This window comes from Micromys minutus (genome assembly GCF_963924665.1).
Source record: "Micromys minutus genome assembly, chromosome: 6".
Lineage (NCBI taxonomy): Eukaryota > Metazoa > Chordata > Mammalia > Rodentia > Muridae > Micromys > Micromys minutus.
The window spans coordinates 47,685,081-47,704,904 of record NC_137975.1 but is presented as its reverse complement, the minus strand read 5'-3'; the positions used below and the strand labels follow the sequence as shown (position 1 = coordinate 47,704,904).

The 19,824-nt window shown below is 39.6% G+C and overlaps 1 protein-coding gene across 4 annotated transcripts in view; it reads left to right on the top strand.

The window, feature by feature from the left end:
* Positions 1-700: 700 nt before the first annotated feature.
* Positions 701-19,824, top strand: part of SLC39A12 (solute carrier family 39 member 12) — a gene marked incomplete at both ends in the record, with an annotated part of 84,345 nt that continues 65,221 nt past the window's right edge. For 3 of the 4 annotated variants that reach the window (XM_080918201.1, XM_080918200.1, XM_080918199.1), the window contains 4 exons: positions 701-958; positions 9,328-9,609; positions 13,301-13,508; positions 18,672-18,841. In XM_080918201.1, the coding sequence (XP_080774327.1) occupies positions 701-958; positions 9,328-9,609; positions 13,301-13,508; positions 18,672-18,841 (918 nt within the window). Of the gene's footprint in view, positions 959-1,893; positions 2,032-9,327; positions 9,610-13,300; positions 13,509-18,671; positions 18,842-19,824 lie in introns of those variants that run through there. The other variant, XM_080918202.1, reaches the window with a different exon arrangement.

The following is a 19,824-nucleotide window of genomic DNA, read 5'->3' as shown; positions in this document are numbered from 1 at the left end:
TGGCTCATCTCTGGATATGAGAGACACTGTTAACATTTTGCACTCTTTAAAGAATCAATCTAAGACTTTGTTTCCACCATAAATTCTGATTGGCTCTAAAATGATTTCCTATCTTTTTACAGACTTTTGAGTAGGTAGACTTCTCATCTTTCTGGGGTCTTGGAATTTCTCGGGGATAGTTCATTCTCCAGTGTCTTGGTGGATGGTTTTACTATGCTAAAAACTAACTAGTGTTTCTTGAATGTAACTATTTTTCTCTACAACATTGCTCAAGGCTTCTAACTCAGTGTGAAATTGGAAATGTATTAGAAGTCATTTTCTCTTTAATTTTCTTCACAGACACAGATTTTTTTTTAATGGTGTTGCAGCTCACTCTGGGTCCTGGGCCAGGCACTAGCTGCAGACAAGGAAATTGTATCCTCTTTTTACCATTTGACTAATTACTGTAGGTACAGTTTCCTGGCCACTGTGAGGTGGGAAGTTTCCTGCTAGGTCTTTAGGGTTACAAGTTGCATCCATATCCTCTGTTGTTGCAAATCGGCTCCGGCAACCAATTAGCCAGTCATTTCAGACATGTTGAACGCATAGTAATTGAAGTCTGTATTTTTCCCTTTCTGCCACAGGAATTCCTCTGGTTATAAGTTTATCCTGTACAAAACCTCCCATTCACCCTCAAGGCAACTCAAGCCCCAGAGTGGACATGTGCTTTTGGACAAAGCTCTCAGTGTGGGTGGTCCTACTGTCCCACTCTCTCAGCCTTGTTTCCTCTTCTGAGACCACCAAAGTCCTCACTCAGGATAATGGCAGAGCTGGGAGCCAAGGCCTGCTAGAAGTTCTGAGGGTCCTCTCTGCTGGTGACCACGCGTCCCTCGACCATCCGCAAAATCTCATCAAGATTCTGTTGGAGAGGACTGAGTGTCCACAGCGAACAGATGGGACACAAGGAGATTGCAAGCTGGTTAGTGCAATAAAGTGGGGTCAGGTACTAAGAATCGCTCTGAAGGGAACAATGGATCACACAGAGATTGTTTTATCGCAGAGAAATAACATGCAATGCTTATATACAAGTAGGAAGTACAGGGTCGAATGAAGATGCCCTGAATCTGCCCTACAACAAATCATTCATAAGGGACTGATTTTTCATTGGGAAAATAGTGCTTGAACTTTCCAGAGCCCCTCTGCTTCTTTAGTAGCACTGGCTTGCTGATGAATTCTTGGCCCATCCTCCTTTCTGCTCTTCTGAAATCCTTTATTTTTTTCAGTGACCATGGATGATGTTAGACATAGGCTATTGATATTCCATGAGGCAAACACAGCATTCTGATATTTGTCTAACATTCAGTTGCCAGATGTGCACTCCTAGGTGTCTGTGTTTTTTACTGTGTGTGTGGCCTGGAGTTAATGCCTTGATAATCATTAGGAGTGAGCAATGAGCTGCAAAAGAGAAATGCTGCCTTTAGAGTTGAAACTGTTTCCAAGCCTCCCAAGACTTATTCCACAGCCTTCCCTTCAGCTTTCCTTCTCCTGACCTAACAAGTGAACACTACCCTGTCTCCTCACCAGAATCATTTTGGGCAGCTTACATAGTTACTACATTAAGGCTTCCTCCTTCCCAGACTGAATCTTGATTTGCCTAGAATGGTTGTATTGCTGTTGATGAGGTTTAGTTTCTCTCTCTGTGTGTTTCTGTATCTCTCTGTCTGTCTGTCTCTCTTTCTCTTTCTCTCCCTCTCACTTTCTTTCGATTCTTTGTGAAATTCTCATTATGTACCCCAGTTCCAGTCATCTCTCTTCTCCTTTAAATCCACCCTCCTTCTGCCCTTACAACCCTCTCCAGATTGCTTTAGCATAAAATTGGGGAAGACTGCTAATCTCAGGGTTTGGTTGTTATAGGAGGAGGGGCATCAGGTTCCACTGTGGGTGTTTGGGGTCCCTACAGGAGGTCCATTAGGTCTCACTGTGGAGGAGAACCTGGATCTTAAGACAACTGCCCATGAAATTTCTCTTTGTCACCCCATCCCAGATCAATGAGATTTTAAAGGAAAAATCTATAGATTCATAGATAAGTGAAAGCATGAATAAGCAAAACAGAAGTGTATGATTGCTACCAACATCAGTCTGGACTGGCTTTCTCCATCCCGCAGAGATCTAGGCTAAGTATGGGGTGAGGGTGTGCATTTCCTGGCCAAATGTTTTCTGGGTTTGCTCTTCTTGTGACAGAAAGGGTTCTGCACAGATAGAATTTTTCTCTGCTCTTTGTGAATGATGAATAATGCCATAATTATTAAAACACCCAATGGCTCCCAGAGGAGATGTGTTATAATAGGCAGCTTGTCTGTGGTGACATTAATAGATATAGATAGTAACAACAGACATCCCACTGGAAATAACCGGGAGTCAGATCTCATTAATTTCCGCTGAGAATCTGCTGCAGGGCCTTGGTCTCCTCTAATGAAGTGCCTTATTAAGGCTGCTTGAATGTTAGCTTTGCTGGGTGAACGTAAACAGGCAGGACTGTTTCCCATGTTGGGGCTGAAGAGGAGGGAGAGCTTGTGTTAATTGTTCTTCATGACATTCTCAAGGATTTGAGCTGTTTAGCTTCCACTTAAATTATATCTGGTCCTGGGTTTGGCAATGTTCGGTCAAAGCATACTGCATTTTATGGATGCTCATTCTCTTGCTCTGGGAAACTAAAGAGAAGAGAAACTGATAGGAGATGCCTTGGTCTCCTGAACATTTCTTTTGTAAGATGCCTAAGAAAGGTTTTCTTATCCTTCATGAAAAGCCAGCAGGGAGAAAGGTCAACCAGTTTCACAGACATTCAGGTTCTGGCCCAAACCACAATGTTTGGCTTTGTTGTTGAGTCTTTTCATTAATGTAAGATTTATTGTTGACAGGGCATGCTCATGTTGAGTATTCTGTGGGAAACCAGGAGAGGAAGGGGTGGGCATCTGGGGAAAGAAAGACTGAGGTGGTGGTATTGAATTTGTGAGGAGAAAAAGAATGTAAAATGGAATTAGAAAAATCAATATGAGGTATCTGAAAACATGGGGCATTTAAACTTATAGCCATTCAAGTTGTAGTCTCTCTCTCTCTCTCTCTCTCTCTCTCTCTCTCTCTCTCTCTCTTTCTCTCTCTCTCTCTCTCTCTCTCTCTCTCTCTCTCTGTCTTACAGAATAATTGGAATGTTTTCTGTATTTTAGTTCTCGGAATTGAACCTAGGGCTTAATGCATGACAGACAAGAGTTCTGGCAACTGCCCTGTATTCATTCCCAGTTCCTGGATGGAGTTTTAATGAACTTACATAGTGATTAAATGGAGAACCAGCCTCCTGCCTCCATCTTAGGCTTAAAGTTCATTTTATAGTAAAGCCAAACTAGGCTCATTCCTGTTTGTCATTAAACCTTCCTTTCTCAAGGATTGTGCTCTGCCGGACCTGTGACCTTGACTAGCAATGGCTCTGCACTGCCTGTCCAGGAACCAGCAAGCATGTCTTTGTTTCAAAACTGTTCTATCCTGCAACCCTACCTTTGTTTCAGGAGGGACAGACTTGTTATGTATATGTTCTGCTCCTGGAATCTCAACTGTTTTGGCCACCAAATCTCCCTTTTGGAAACTCTCTACTCTGAGCTCTGTGAAATCCTTGTCTTTCTCACATCACCTCTCAAACTCCTCCTTAGCAGGAGGCAGCCGTAGTATATGAACAACAGAACAAAACAAAACAAAACCAACAAAAAAAGCAAAACAAAACAAACAAACAAAAAAAAAACCAAAACAAAAAAACCTCGCTCTGATCAATTGCTTGCCTTCCACGGTGATTTAAGTCAGTAGTTTTCTTCTCCCATCTTTGGGATTCACATAAGTAATCTCTATAGAATTAGCCACTCATAGTGGGATTCAGAACCCTGCATAGCTTCCAGGAAGGGCAATACCTCTAGTTGGGGAACTTCTAGCCATTGAGTTATATTGAACCCTCTTTTCTAATCTTTAATCAAAGATAATAGGTCTTTTCTGGGATAACTCTATAGAATCATGTGGACACAAATACATGCCCTGGTAAGTGGAGCTCACAAGGCCTTCCGTCCCGTCCCTTAGTGTCCCTATTCTTCAAGGCACTTTATGATCCTTTTTCAGGGACTCTGGAACAGTGACATTCCTTGGAAACCCATCCCAACATTCCCCACTCAATCTGTCTTAGATGCTTAGGATTTTAAATGAAAATTTTAGGTAGTTTTCAGATCCTTTCAAGACCATCCACTGTTTTATGAAACTGATTCTAGTCTACAACTGCCCCCACTCCAAACTCACTTGCTGTAACTTTCTTGTATCTGATTAATTTATATAAACTCAGTCACTCACTTAGGACACCACCACCCACAACCCTTCATGGTTTATGGCTGAAAACGGGAAGTGAAACAATTTTCATTTGAAAAAGATACCTTGTAAGGAAGAGTTTTTGGAATTTGAAAGAAGACAGCACATTCATCATTACCTCTAAAGCAAATGTTAAACATTGGAGGACTTAAAACTTGTAAAGTTTTCTTGCAGATAGCAACTGCCTTTTCTTTAAAAAAAACTTTTTGTTTCTATTTTTCATCTGCATGGGCATTTTGTCTGCATGTATGTGTGTGCACTACATGTTCACAGATTACATGTTCACAGATGTTGGCTGAGGATGTGAGGTCCCCTGGGACTGAAGTTATAGTCAGTTGTGAACTGCTATGTGGTACTGGAAACTCATCCAAACATGTCCTCTGGAAGTACAGTCAGTGACTTTTAACTGCTGAGATATCTCTCCAGCTGTAAAGCTTTCTTATTTGTCAACATATATCCTTTGTACAAAGTAGGGTTCATAAGGATAATTTTATTTAAATGTTACATATACCTTGACTATATTTTCTACCAGTCCCTTCTGCTGTCTAGCCTCACTTCACCACTCACCATTTTCTCTTTCTCACAGAGGCTCCTTCAATCTTCCTGTCATCTATACACTCAAATATGTATGTATGTATATACACATGTATATATATGTAGATAGTAAAAAGAAAGGCATAGATGACAGGTAGATAGGTAGACAGAAATAAATATATTGCTAGATAGGTAGGTAGATAGATAGATTGATAGATAGATGGATGGATGGATGGATGGATGGATGGATGGATGGATAGATTGATTGATTGATTGATAGATAGGAGCAACAGGATGTAAACATCCTACTTATCAGTTCTGAGCCTGTCACACTTCACTGTCTTTTTGCTGTGGTTGTAGGAAGCTCTCATGCTGTTCTCTGTGGCTGCAGTTCTTACCTACCATATGCAAAGCTGAGTTATGAATCAGAAGTAGGAAATTTGACTGCTTTAGGGAGTGATAGACAGTTACCACCAAGACTTGAGTAGACCAGTCAGCCTGTAAGGTGAGCCCTTGCTTGTGTTTAACCTTTCCCCCAACTTCACTTCCTGTGAAACATTCTCTGACTCTGTGTTTGCTTCCTTCCTGTGAACCCTATGTTTCTAGCTGATAAATCTAAAGGGACTGTGGCGGATTTATTCCTGACTGAAGCTTTTCTTCTTTAACAAAGAATATTTCCACCAGGCTGTGTGGCCTTGAATAGACTTCTGAGATGGCAACATTTGCAAATTTTAGTTAACCATCCACTTCCATACACAACTGTGACAGCTGCTAAAAACTTTATTCCCAATGCTAAACTGAGTGGTGATGAATGAAAGTTTTCACTCCCCTTCTCCCCAACACCAATCCTAGTTTTCTAGGGGAAGAATTCTTATTTTCTTCTTTCTTAGGCCTCCTATAGCTTTCAAGGCATTGGCCTTTGTAGCTTCCCCAAGAATCAACTATAAAAATCAAAATGTTTTAGCTCATTTGATTCAGAGTTACATTTATTTCATCAAGCATCCAAAGATTCAGGCAAAAACTAGGTGACTCCTGTTTTGTGTGACTAAGTCTTGTCACACAAAGCAAGACCTTTCAAGAACTGGTTTGAACTTTTTAAAGTCAGGATGAAGCTAACTTTATCTTCCTTGTTATATGTGTTGAACTAACCTATCCTATAATACCTGTCTGTGCAGATACAAATTATGTTCTATTCCCTGACACCTCATGCTATGTAGCCTCTACTAAACATTAGGGAAGAGTCAGGAATGCACAGGAGGAACACTATATAGTATGCAGAGGTCATTATGTGCATACCTGTATGTCAGTTGACCTTACGACATGTGATTAGTATGGTGGCCTCATGAGCTTCCTAGACCCAGTGTCCCTGGCAACATTTTACTGGTCGAACTCAGGACAACAACCACTTTGCCCGGAGATTCTCACACAGCCTTTTTTTGTCATCTTCTCATCACTGATATCAGACTCTTACCCATCCTCTTGCCTCTCTTCCTACCAAATTGGAAGGACAGAAAATGATATGTCAAAGAATTTAATGTTTATATAGGTAGCTACTACTAGCTGTATATCTTTAATCAAGTAATTTAGCATCTTTTAGATTTAGTTATAAGTTATACTATGTGAAATCATTTTTCATTAAAGAGATTTATACATATTTGATTCAGTTCAATATCTTTGCATATTGAATGCAAATTTATCTAGTAACTTATTAAACATTAAATAATGGAATGACTACTATTTCAAATGCCTTATACCATGTGGCTATATTTAGGGGATTATTAAAGAGATAGAGATTTTTTTTCCAGTAAAAATAGCAGAATGTAATTTCCACCATCAAAACATGACTATGTGTGAGGCAGAGAAAACTCTGTAAGTTGAAAACCACCCAAAGCCATATTTCGTAGCAGTAGTTAGGTTATGTTCTAAGGAACATCTGAGAATGTCGTATCCTTAGCATGGTGTTGGGTAGGGCATTGCCAGTAAATCCTAAGTAGCATTATGTGTAGTGTAGCTTCCCAGGGTTATTTAGTATACAGAATGGTTTTATCAAGATAGTTTCAACCCAGCTACTACTTGTGTCTTGGTTTCAGCTACATCATCAATTCCCAATATATCCACACTCTCTGGGAAGGGGGCTACATATGGAATGCGAAAGGTTTGTTGTGGCTGCAGAGTGGAGTTTATGTGACATATGGGTGTGCCCAGAAGTTGAGTTGTAAAGGACGAGGTCGACAGTGTAAGTGGCTTCAGGAAAGAACACCTTCATGCTCTGTTTGGAGGATAGGTTTCTGCAGTTTCTTCCTGATGGGTATGGGATGTACCAGCTACTCCCCACACAGCAATCATGCTATTTGAACCCCCAAACTTATATCTTAGATAACATATTAAAAGACCCTGGGGTAATTATCCCCACAGTAGGGAGAAGCTCCCTGAGACTGATGTTGCCTCATGCTTCAGGCTGAGGGTGTAGCTAGGCAACAGAGCTGCTTCCCAGATACTGAGAAAACTATCTAACTCTCCCTGAAGAATAGGATTTTGTTTTTCCTTTGAAAACTTTTCAGCCAGAATCCCTGTCATTTTATTTCACTATCCAATGATGTTACTTTGAACACCTTCTCAGGTGACAATCTCAAAGCAGAAAATCTATATCTGTCTGTGGCTTGTAAAACAATATGTCAGGCTGTATGGTAGAAAAGTCTTTCTATTCAGCCTTGAAGGGTTCTGAGACTAGATCAGTGACATTAATAGAAACAAATTAGGTTAAGCAGAGAAAAATATGCAAGTTTTATTTGTATTGATATATCATGTGGTTAAGACAGAGACCTTAAAAGACAAAAATGCCCCCTAAGGAGTATGGAAATGTGACGAGAGGAAAAAATGGCTTCAGGGTAGTAAATTGTGAAAACTCACTAGGAAAATATACAAAGGGCCCTAAATCATAGATGGGAGGGTGATTTGGTAACATCTATGGAGATTAATAGAATGATATCGGTTCCCTGGGGTAAGAATGTTCTGTTCTTGGTACCTAAGGAACGTATTTCTCAATGGAAGTTAGTCTTCACTTTTAGGAAGGAAGGGAGAATACAGAGAGCACTTCCATATTTTCCGTTTCTCAGTTGCCTTTGACTCTAAATTCTCTATATGCAAAAGTGATATATTTGGGAGATGGTATGTTCTGATTACCTTCAATGGGAAACATCTGGCAATTCCCTTAGGCAAGAATAGAAGAGACCCAGGGAGCAGATGGGGGAGGTCATTACATCTTTATTAATACTAGGTTCTGTGTCACATGCTGAGGGTAAGACCTTGAAACCTGACCAGTTAAACACTTGTGTTTGTTGGTGGGAGACAAAAATACATAGGCCAAATCAACAAAATAGTTCTATAACGTAGTGCAGTGAAGAAGATGCAATTCTAGAGATGTGCTGTCCAACATGGTAGTTATAGCAACAAGTGACTAGTGAATAAATACTTGAGATAGGTTACTTGTTTGAAGTAAGGCATCCTGGAAAATACACACTAGATTTCAAAGACTTGGAAAGAAAAAGAGCATAAAATATCTCATTAGTCATTTTAGACTTTTTTTGATTACCTACTTAAGTAATTATATCTTAAATATGTAAATTTTGTAAAGTGTTAAAATACATTTCACCTGTTTATTTTCACCTTTAAAAAGATGGCCATCAAGGAAATTACAAAGTCATATGTATTTTGCATACTCTTTGTGTAGAACAACCGGGAGGGGCAGTATAGATTGAGAGCCTTGGGGAGGGACTCCCTAAAGAGTAACATTGGTTTCTTCCTTCATCTGTTTGTTTGAGACAGGGTTGCTCTGTGTAGCCATCCTGGCTGTCCTGGAAGTTGCTTTATAGGTCAGGACTGCCTCACATTCACAGAAATCAGCCTGCCTGTGTCTTCTGAGTGCTGGGATGAAAGGTATATACCATCACATCTGGCTAAGAGCGACATTTTAAGAACTGGAAAATGAGAGCAAGGAAGAGACCTATAAGACTGTGGAAACAGCTTGATGGAACTTGAAAGAAACAAAACTACAAGAACAGAAGTTCAGAGAGAAAGGATAAGATGAGTCAGGAGAGGCTATAGGAGAGAGTCAGACAAAGGGTGCATGTGGAATGGAACATCATTTTAAAAGCCAAGGAATTGGCTGCTTTAATACAAAGGAGCAAATCAACATCTTGAGGACAAAGAGTTCCTTTTACAAAAAGGGTCCCCAGAAAGAGATGGCGGTCAAGCAAAAGTCTTGCCATGACTCAGTCTCTCATGAATGTAGCTGCAGGGACTGACTGCTTTACCCTCTACTTATGAGACATAAGCACTTGAAACCTTGTGTGGATAATAATTCAGAGTCTTATATAAAGCTTGGCTTTTGTCTTCTTTCTTCCTTATTGTCCCCTACAGTGCTTGGAACCAGATGCACTGTTACTCACAGCTGGGGGAAATTTGGAGGATGAGCTGGGAGAGGAGGTGGTCCAGAGAGTTTCTCTCCTCCTCCTCTATTACATCATTCATCAGGAAGAGATCTGTTCTTCCAAACTCAACATGAGCAACAGAGAATATGAGTTTTACCTGCACAGCCTGCTCAGCCTCAGGCAGGATGAAGACTCCTATTTCCTTTCAGAGAAGGAGACCGATGACATCTTGGCCTTCACCAGGAAGCACTTTGGCACTTCCAGTCACCAGGTGAGAGTCGAGCAATGAATGAGGTATAGGCTTGGTCTAAGTTTTGCCAGTTATTCCTAGGACATTCATGAATTTCTAAGAGAAATCAGTATTTCCTACTTAACTCCAGGATAATAAGTGACATAATCAAAAAGTTCAAGTGGAAATAGAATGACTAAATGTCAGATGACTTTTAGCCAGAAGCTTGGTGGGTGGGTAAGTAGGCAAGCTAGGTGACAGGGCAGCTCTCATCTCGTGAATAACAATGACTCAAAGCTTTGATCCACCTCCGAGAAATGAACTAGAGTGGTGGAAGGCCGTGCGTCCATTTGTCATGGCTTCCGGCCAGGGAAGAGGGCAGAAACAGTTTAAGAGATGATTTATCATTAGTGATTTCATTGACAAATCATTTGCAAAAGCATTATGTGCAATACTCAACCCCAAACAGCAGCCACTGTGCTGCTTAGCATTGTGTGTCTGAGCTCCTGTTTCTCATCCATCCCCAGCCCTGACGCTCAGGACATGGCACCTGCCTTCATTACCATGATAGGAATGCTGGCCTTCCCGGCATACTTTTACTTTCTGGTTTACAATGGGAAGGTTCAGCAAACAAAGATATCTAAATGCAACATTTATCATTATCATCACCATCATCATCACCACTGCCACCGCTGCCGCCACCTCCACAACACTACCACCACCACCACCACCACCACCACCACCACCATCATCATCATCATCATCTGGGGAGATGGCTCAGCAGGCAAAATGCTTGAAGGACACCTGCATTTGGGTCTTTAGTACCTACTTCAAAGTCAGGGGTTACAATTACTCCTGCAATCCCAAGATTGGAGAGGAAAAGGCAGTTATCTGGGATTTGTGGTCAGGCAGGCTAGCCAAAATGGAAAGCTTCAGGTTTATTGACAGGCACTGTCTCAAAAAACTAAAGGTAAAGGATGATTATTAACATTGACTTCTGGCTTCCACACAATCACACTCAGGCCACATACACATTTACACATATATGCGTATACCACACCCATCATCAGCATCATTGTCACTAATATTGTGGGTTGAACCCAAGCATTTTACCACTGAGCTACACCCTCTGTCTCATAAATCTTGAGTTATATTTCCATAAAAGCTCTTTGAGGATTTATACCACAATCTGAAGGGATATGAACATTCTTCATGAAACAATGGTTGTGAATCTTTTTTTTTTTATCTTTTGAATTATTCATTGATTTGTAAACACAAACTTAATTCTTAGTCTCCATTCTGTTGTTCAAGAGCCAAAGGTATCTGCTGTCCTGTTCTGGCTCAACAACCAGCAAACACCCTTTCTATATGTTACAAATGTGCTTAATAGCTCCTCTTATTTATTATACAAGGAAAAGCATATTTACTAAAGCACCTTGCAAAGATCTGTATGGTACTTCTAATCCGGTGAATATTAACCTTTGGCCAAATTGATTGTGGTTCCAGGTTTGTTTGTTTGTTTTTGATGAAATTCAATTTTTAGCTTGAATAAGGAGGTGTTCCTTAACATAACATATTCATTGCAATTCCTCTATGATGTAAGATTGGCTTGAATTACACTAGGATTTTAGACAGCCTGCCCCTTTACTGCCCTTAGATGCAGATTAAATAGAAATGTAAATCCAGTACTTAAAGGCAAATGGTGGGTAGCAGTGGGTTTCTAGTTATGCCACCCACATGGTCAGCATTCAGCCTTTGCGGTGTTTATAAGATCAAACATCTATAGAGAATAACAGGACATGGAAAACTACTTTTATTTTCATCTACTTAAGAAGTATACAAATGTCATTCACTGTTCTAGGCCTTAACACAATGACTTCCCAAAGATACCAATCTACGTATGTGACTTCTAAGTGGTTCCTGTAGTCTATTTACCCACAATGATGTAGGTAGTCAATCAGTTCAGCCTTTGAAGAAGGCTGGTGCTATCTTTCTATAGACTGATGCTTTGTTCTAGGTAGTGTACATGCTATATACCAGCCTATCCCTTGCAGACCCAGCTCTTAGATGGTGCTCAACCAACTTCTAGGAGGAGTGGTTTTACATCTTAGTGTCCTCATCCATTTACACTACAAGACCAGAATATAAATGTCACCCCATTCTTTCACTATTACCTCCATAAGTACCGATTTCACTGTCTTTAATCATTTCCTAATGCTCTTGCCTTTTCAGGTCTTTCTGCTGTTTTCTGGGTCTATGGTGAATATACGTGGATCTGTCCATAGCCATCCTGTCCCTGCCTATTCCAAAAGATAAATATTGATTGCTTTCTAAGGACTTCTTGGGTCAAAAAAAAAAAAAAAAAAAAAAGGCTGGCGATGCTATACTCAACAGAACCATGTGACTGGCTATAAACTTATTTTACTATCTATGAAAAATTTACAACCCTATGAGGGCCATGCTGTTATGTCTCAACTTGTTTCTTTCCCTTACATTATTTTCCAGAATTTATCAACAATGTGTTCACACTGCTGGGGATATAACCTAGAGTAAAACCCTTGCTCAGATTGCATGACCTCCTAATTTCCATTCCCCAGATTCCTAATACAGTTGCGAATAGACTCACTCAGTCAAGCTCATCACTAGACTTCAGAGAGATTAACTCAGAAGGCTTTTATTCCTTCTTCAAAGTCACAAGAATTGAATGTTGACACAATAATCCACACTTGTATCCTCTTTGGATGAACCAACTCATTCCAGTTCATTGATAGTAGACATTGATAGTGTGCCATAGTAGATGGCACATAGTGGTTATTTTATTTCAATAAGTAAAAGAGATCAACAATAGTATATGTTGTAAAATTCTACCTCATCAAATGAGCATAATTTAACTAGGAAGAATGAATACTCGCGTAAGAATGCTGCATGTCCTATGTTCCATGATACATATGTTATGTTAGAGTGGACCACTCACTGTAGTGAATACATACTGAGCTTGGGTTCAAGGGAGATGTAGAAGAAAAGGTTGTATATAGTTACTTTTCTATTATTATGACAAGATACTTTGGAGAGATCAATTTAAGAAAGTATAAATTTACTTATGGCTCATAGTTAATGTTCAACCCACCAAGGCAGGGACGGCAAGGCAGTAGGGGCATGAAACACTTGGTCACTCTGAGTCCCATATCCAGTAGGAAGATGGCAATGGATACTTGTCATCAGCCTGCTTTCTTCCCTTTATACAACCTAAAATCTCAGCCCTAGGGAGTGACACTACCTACATTGGATGGCTCTTTCTACTTCAGTTGACTTCCTCAAGACATTCTCTTATGGGCATGCTTAGAGACCTTTCTCTGAGGTGATGGTAACCCTTATCAAGTTGGCAATTAAGACTAATCATTGTAGATTCCATTGTGCCATCAATGCTAGGATGCAGAGTTCAAAGTCATCTAGCCTACAAGAGTTCTTGAATCTGGGAGAAAATTCATCAAGGGAAATAATGCAAGCTGTAAATGTGGGCATGCTCTTTAGAAAGTCTATATTTAAGACAATCATAAGGAAGGGTAGATAAATGAGATTCAGGGTAGTGGATTAGGTTGAAAAAGTCAAATATTTCCCAAATTGAGTTCCCCCTTGGGTAGTAGATCATTTCGGCAAACCATTCTTCTTTTGGATATACAATTCCCCAATGGAACTCCAGAAGTTAACATTTCCTTCTTGTTTTTGGCTGTAGTGTATGGAAACTAAGATGCTACAGAGGGAATCTGGCATTCAGGGAAGCAATGGTGCTGATGAAAAGACACTTCCTCAGCTGGCCGCAACCATCATTGCTCTGTCACTCCAAGGAGTTTGTCTGGGGAGAAAAGACTCACCTTCCCCAGATGATTTTACAGAATATATTTTCAGTGTCCTGAATTGTACTGATATCTTCTACCTATCTGGTAAGACTGTGTTTCACAGATTTCATTTCCAAATCACATCTGTCCGATTAGTTGTGCCAGAAATCAAAGGCTCGAATACTTTGTTGACTGAATTTATCCAGGTCTGTTTTAAACATTGTCTTATCTTGGCATAAGTAAGAGAGCACAGATGGCCTTTCAGGGCAGAAGTCTATCAGTTGATGAAGCATAAATATGAACTTGTCCCATTTTTGTAGGGATATAAATTATGGATATGAAATCAAATGGACAAATTTACAAACCTGTCTTTGAGAACTAACTAAGCCTTTTCCCTGTTTTGTACATAACATTGGACCTGAGATGGCAGAGCAGTATAGAACAATAAAAAGCTATCCAAAATGGCCCAAGAGGTTCTACAGCAGCGTGCATGTAATCATAAAAGTAAGCCATTTCTTTCTCAGCAGAAGTAATTTGTATGTTATTCCATCTACTTCTGTTGGGAATTGTTTCTAATGCTTTGCCTTAATTCAGGTCCCAAAGCTGCACTTTTAGATATGAAAGCCTGGCAGGGGGCAGGGATGGAAGGAGGAAGGAAGAGGAGAAGAAAGAAAAGAAAGAAAAATCCCCATGATATGGAAGCAGGAAGATGAAACTTAAAAGCCGGCTGGCATGTAAGAATGCAAGAAAGTAGCCCCAGGGGCCACTTCCCAGATTAGGTCTGGGGTAGCAGAGATGAAACATAGGTTTTAAAATATGTTAACTCAGGAATAGTGGAGGGGAGTGTTTTCTAGCCACAGGAAGGTTTGGAAGTGCCCAACTATTGAGCTAGTCAAGGCATATCAAAATTAGCTGTTCTGTGTCTTTCTTTCATTCATAAATCCAGAGAGCGTTCGAGTAGGTGAGAGCACATGTACACTCCCTGCCCAGAGCCAAAGCAGCTTAACTAATTCACATACTTCACTTCTGATAAAATCACTTGGAGACTCAAAGATGAAATGTGCTGCCAGGAAGGAAATCTGAGTATTGATTTTGTATGCTTTTTTGCATTTAATAAGAAAAATGGTTTGAAAACTAAGTATCTGAAATGAATTGAAAGTTTCAATATCTGACTATAAGTGTCTGAAGTTGGATTTTCTTTTTAATATCGTTACCAATACCAGCCTAAAGTAATCACTTCTCGGCATTGGAGAATTTTGGATCCCATTTTCCTGAGTTATAAAAATAGATTTTTTTTCAGTGAATCAGCATCCAGATAAAATGAGCTAAAGTGCTTGCTGTGAAAACACAAGAAGTTGAGATCCCTATGCCTAAATGAAGCCAGGCATGGTAGAGATCGGTGATCTCTATTCTCCTATGGCAAGACAGGCAGAGACAGAAGAGTCCCTGAGAAGCTCATGGGCCAGCTAGCCTGGCATACAGTGGGAGAAAGAGTCCATGTCTCAAGCAATAAAAATGATGGGTGAACATTATCTTCTGTTCTTTTACAAATATCATCGAATACATTTTGTAATTATGTTTCAGGTTTCTCTCAACACTATAGAATATCTGCTGGAACTTTTATATAACCTTTATTTTCTTTAAAAAAAATTTATTAGATACTCTCTGTATTTATATTTGAAATGTTATCCCCTCCCCCTATGCTGCTTTATTTCCCATCCCCCTCCACTTGTCTACAGAAAGGTGCACTCACACCTAATCACCCTCTAAGCCTCAGTGCCTTGGCATTCCCCTACATTTCTTAAATTTGGAAAATATGCCCTCACTGGACCAAAGGCCTCTTCTCACATTGATGCCAGACACTGCTATCTTCTGCTACATATGCAAGTGGAGCAATAGGTCTCTTAATGTGTGCTCAGTGGTTGTGAGAGCTGTGGAGGGTTTGGTTGGTTGATAATAATGTTCTTTCCATGAGGTTGCAACCCCTTTCAGTTCCTTCAAGTCTTTCTTTAGCACCTTCATTGAGGTCCCTGTGTTCAGACTGAAGGTTAGGTGCAAGCATGCTCAATTGTATCTGAATGACTCTGGAAAAACCCCTGAAAAGGCATCCATATCTGGTTCCTGCCAGTAATTACTTCTTGGCATCAGCAATAGTGCTTGGGTTTGGTGGCTGCATATGGGATGGATCCAAAGGTGAGGCAGCCTCTGAATGTTCTTTTTTTCAATCCCTGCTCCTCTATTTGTCCATGTATTTCCTCCTGTGAGTGTTTTGTTCTTACTTCTAAGAAGCACTGAGGTATCCACATTTTGGTCCTTCTTTTTGAGCTTTATAAGGTCTGTGAATTGTTTTTTGGTTATTCAGAGCTTTCTGGGACAAGTATCCAATTATTAGTGAGTGCACACCATGCGTATTCTTTTGTGACTGGGTTACTTCACTCAGAATGATTGCTCCAAGTTCCATTCATTTGCCTAGGAATTCCATAAAGTCATTGTTTCTAATAGCTGAGTAGTACTCCATTGTGTAAATGTACCACAATTTCTGTATCCATCCCTCTGTTGAAGAATATGTGGGTACTTTCCTGCTTCTGGCTAATAAAAATGATCCTGCTATGAACATGATGGAGCATGTGTCCTTATTATATGTTGGAGCATTTTTGAGGTATATGCCAAGGAGAGAAATGGCAGGTTCTTCAGGTCTGGTATCTTTAGCTACATATGCAACTGGATCAATAGGTCTCTCAATGTGTGCACAAGGGTTGGTTTTTTTAGTTCATGGGAGTTGTGGAGGGTTTGGTTGGTTGATAATAATGTTCTTCCCATGAGGTTGCAACCCCTTTCAGCTCCATCAGTCCTTTCTTTAGTACCCCCATTGGGGTCCCCGTGTTCAGTCTAATGGTTAGCTCCAAGCAAGCTCAGCTGCATCTTTATGACTCTAACACTGTCCCTGAGGAGGCACCTCTATCTGTTTCCTGCCAGTAGGTACTTCTTGGCATCAGCTATTGTGCTTTTACTTGGTGGCTGCATATGTGGTAGATCCCTTGGTGAGGCAACTTTTTACTGATCTTTTCTTCAATCCCTATTCCTCTATTTGACCTTGCATTTTCTTTATTGTTTTTATTCCCATTTTCAATTCCTTCACCTGTTTGGTTGTGTTTTCTTATAGTTCTTTGAGTCATTTCTCCTTGTTCTCTAACTGTTTAAAGGAGTTATTCTTGCACTTTTTGAAGATCTTATTCATCATCATGAAGTATGATTTTAAATCTAAATCTTGTTTTGCTGGTGTGTTGGGAAGCTGCCTACTTGCTGTGGTGAAAGAACTGCCTCTGATGTTGCCAGGTTGTCTTGGTTTCCATTGCTTGGGTTCTTGTGCTTTCTTCTTTTCATCTTGTTGTCTGTGATTCTAGGTGATCTTGTTGTCTCTGACTGGAGCTTGTATCTCCTGTGGTTCTGAGAGCCCTTGGACTCAGGAGGGAGATTGCTTCTGGGTGTTTGACTCTTTGCAGGCAGGCAATGAGTTCTGATGGAGGTGACTCTGTTCTGCCTCAGTGGGCTTTGGTAAGAGAGCAGTTCTGTGGCTCTTCTGGGTGCTCAGCTGTCTGCTGACAGGTCCTGAGTTCTGATGGTGATGACCCAGCTCTTTCTCTGGGCCAGAATGGAACTTTCATCTTCTTTTTTTTCTCTTTCAACTTTATTTAAAGAGAGAGAGAGAGAGGGAGAGGGAGAGGGAGAAGGGGAGAGAGAGAGAGAGAGAGAGAGAGAGAGAGAGAGAGAGAGAGAGAGAGAGAGAAACATAGATTTTTAAAGGCATTTTGGCATAACACTATATGAATATATTTTTTCAGTACTTAATTCTTTTAGAGGTTTGATAGCATGCATTGAAATCCCACTAGTTACCATAAGCATAAAGCACATGTAGAACAGAACAGAACATGGAAACAGTCAAAGTTTTCTTGGTGTGTATAGATTAAATATAATGAGTTTTGAATACCATAAATTGCCACAAGGCAATATTCTTAGCTCTTGGATTATTAATGATTTAAGGTCCAGAAGTACCACCCTCTGAGGGGGTGCTATACACTTTTTTTTTTCTCTCAGAAGGACTGAGGCTTTCACTTTTTGGCCTTTGTTTTTCTCGAGCTTCATATGGCCTGTGAGTCCATCTTCTTACTAAAAATTTATTTTAAGTAATTCATTACCATGTGTCATTTTAGTGATTTAAATATGCCTTTGTTTAGTTCCTTAAACATACTAGTGCTTACTGCCTTTGGGGCTTTTGACATCTAAAAATATTTTGACATGTTTGACATGTACCCATTTATTGCTGTTTTTCTTGACCACAGGTCACATTTTTCAAACTATCTGGGAAGCTGGTACTACTTTTATTGCTTAAAATTGGTCGTTTACAATAATATTATTTGATAATTTTAATAAAACTAGTTATAATGTTTAGAAAAATTACATTTTACTTAAAAGTAATGCCATGTAAATGACTATTTTATTTATGTGTTCTCTGTATCAATGCTTTCTGCCATTAACAGTAGAATTAAAGATAAGATCTACTGCACCTCTCTAATCTCTGCTTAATTTTACTTCTATTTTGCATATATATCTAAAAGGAAAGCATATATATGTATATATATATAATCAGTTGAGAATGTAAGGCACATTACAGGAATAAATTTCTTGAAGATCAGACCAGTTTTACTTTACATTTTTAATTACAATTTTTCTTGCATTTTAGTTATTTTTGCACGTATGTATATGTAAATGCATGGATATGTTTACACACACACACACACACACACACACACACACACACACACACACACACACAAGTATACCACAGTTCACAAGTAAAGATCAGAGAAAATGTGTTTAGAGTTGATTCTCTCCTTCTACAACTTGGGACTCAGGAATCAAACTGAATCATAAAGTCTGGTAGCAAATGCCTTTACCCTTGAGTGATTTCTTTCCTCCTTCATCAATGAAATGTATATGTTCACTGGCTGCTCAATTTTATTGTGTCTTGGGAATAACAATGTAAGATTATTCTTGAAAGACTTATCACCCACGTTTGGCCAGGGTCTTTTGAGAGAACTAGTTCCTGTAGGAAGAAGTACAAGCATCCTTTTGTTGTTCCACTTCAACCATTTTCAATAAAACCAATTTACCTGGTAAAAAGTTTATGCTGTGGCTGTTGAAGGTGTGAGTACTCTAGTTATGACTTGTGTATTCTATGTGACACCAGATTTTATATGAAATTTTTAGAACTAGAGAAACTTCTGAACATGCTTTCAACCAGAAGGACCTGTGTCAAAAAGGATACCCTCCATCAATACCAAGGGGAACAAAACACAGCGGCATACGGTTTGAGAGACCCCAAGTCATCTGCAGCAATAGACAAAGATTCTGAAGATCATTCTGTTTCCTGGGATCAGGTATTTTCATTTTTTTCATTTTTTATGTTATCATTCTTTATTGCTGAAGGAAAATCTAGTAGAATTTTTAAACACTCTTATTAAGACAATGAGCATTTTTCTCAAAATATTCTATCTCTGTGGTATGTTTATGATTTTCTTTTTCTGTAAATGAATTTCTACAGATGTAAAAATATATCAAAAAACATTTAGGGACTCTCGTATGTCCATACTAAGTATATGAATAAGTAACTTAGGAAAGATACAGTAAACATTTAATATGGGCTAATACTATACTGCCATGAAGAATGCCACATTAGTTTAAGTTAGCTCTTGGCTGTAAGAATCATAGAAGTCATCAGAGGAGTTAATTACTACATATGTAACAATAGCAATAAGCAGACACTTTAGTGAATATTAGTAAGAGCTCCCTTTGTAACAGAAGCATATTTGTATAATAGATTGGCTTTTTCAGATGGTTCTGGAGACTAAACCTAGGCTTATGTAAGTACACTGTCATTAAACTACATCCTTAGCTCTTGTAAAATTTTTACTTTCAACACGTGTGTGCATGCATGTTTGTGTTTCCACATGTGTACCATGTGTGTAGGGGTCAGAGGGTATAATAGAGTCTTCCTGATTGATTGTCACCTTATATATTGAGGTAAGTTCTCTTACTCGAATTCAGAGCTCACCAATTCTGCTAGTTTAGCAAGCCTGGCTTGATCTGGCCAGCCCTTCTCCACACTTGCAGCGCGCCAAGAGCACATGTGGCTTGACAGACCTGTCCAGATTTTCTGTGGGTTCTGGGGATCCAAACTCTGACTCTCACACTTATTTAATTATTTAATATGTTGAGCTATCACCCTAAACCCCCCAATTTTTATCTTGAGATAGAGTCTCACTAATTTCTCCAGTCTGGTCTGAATATTTTGGGACTGGAGAGATGGCTCAGCAGTTAAGAGCACTGGGTGCTTTTCCAGAGGTCCTGAGTTCAATTTCCA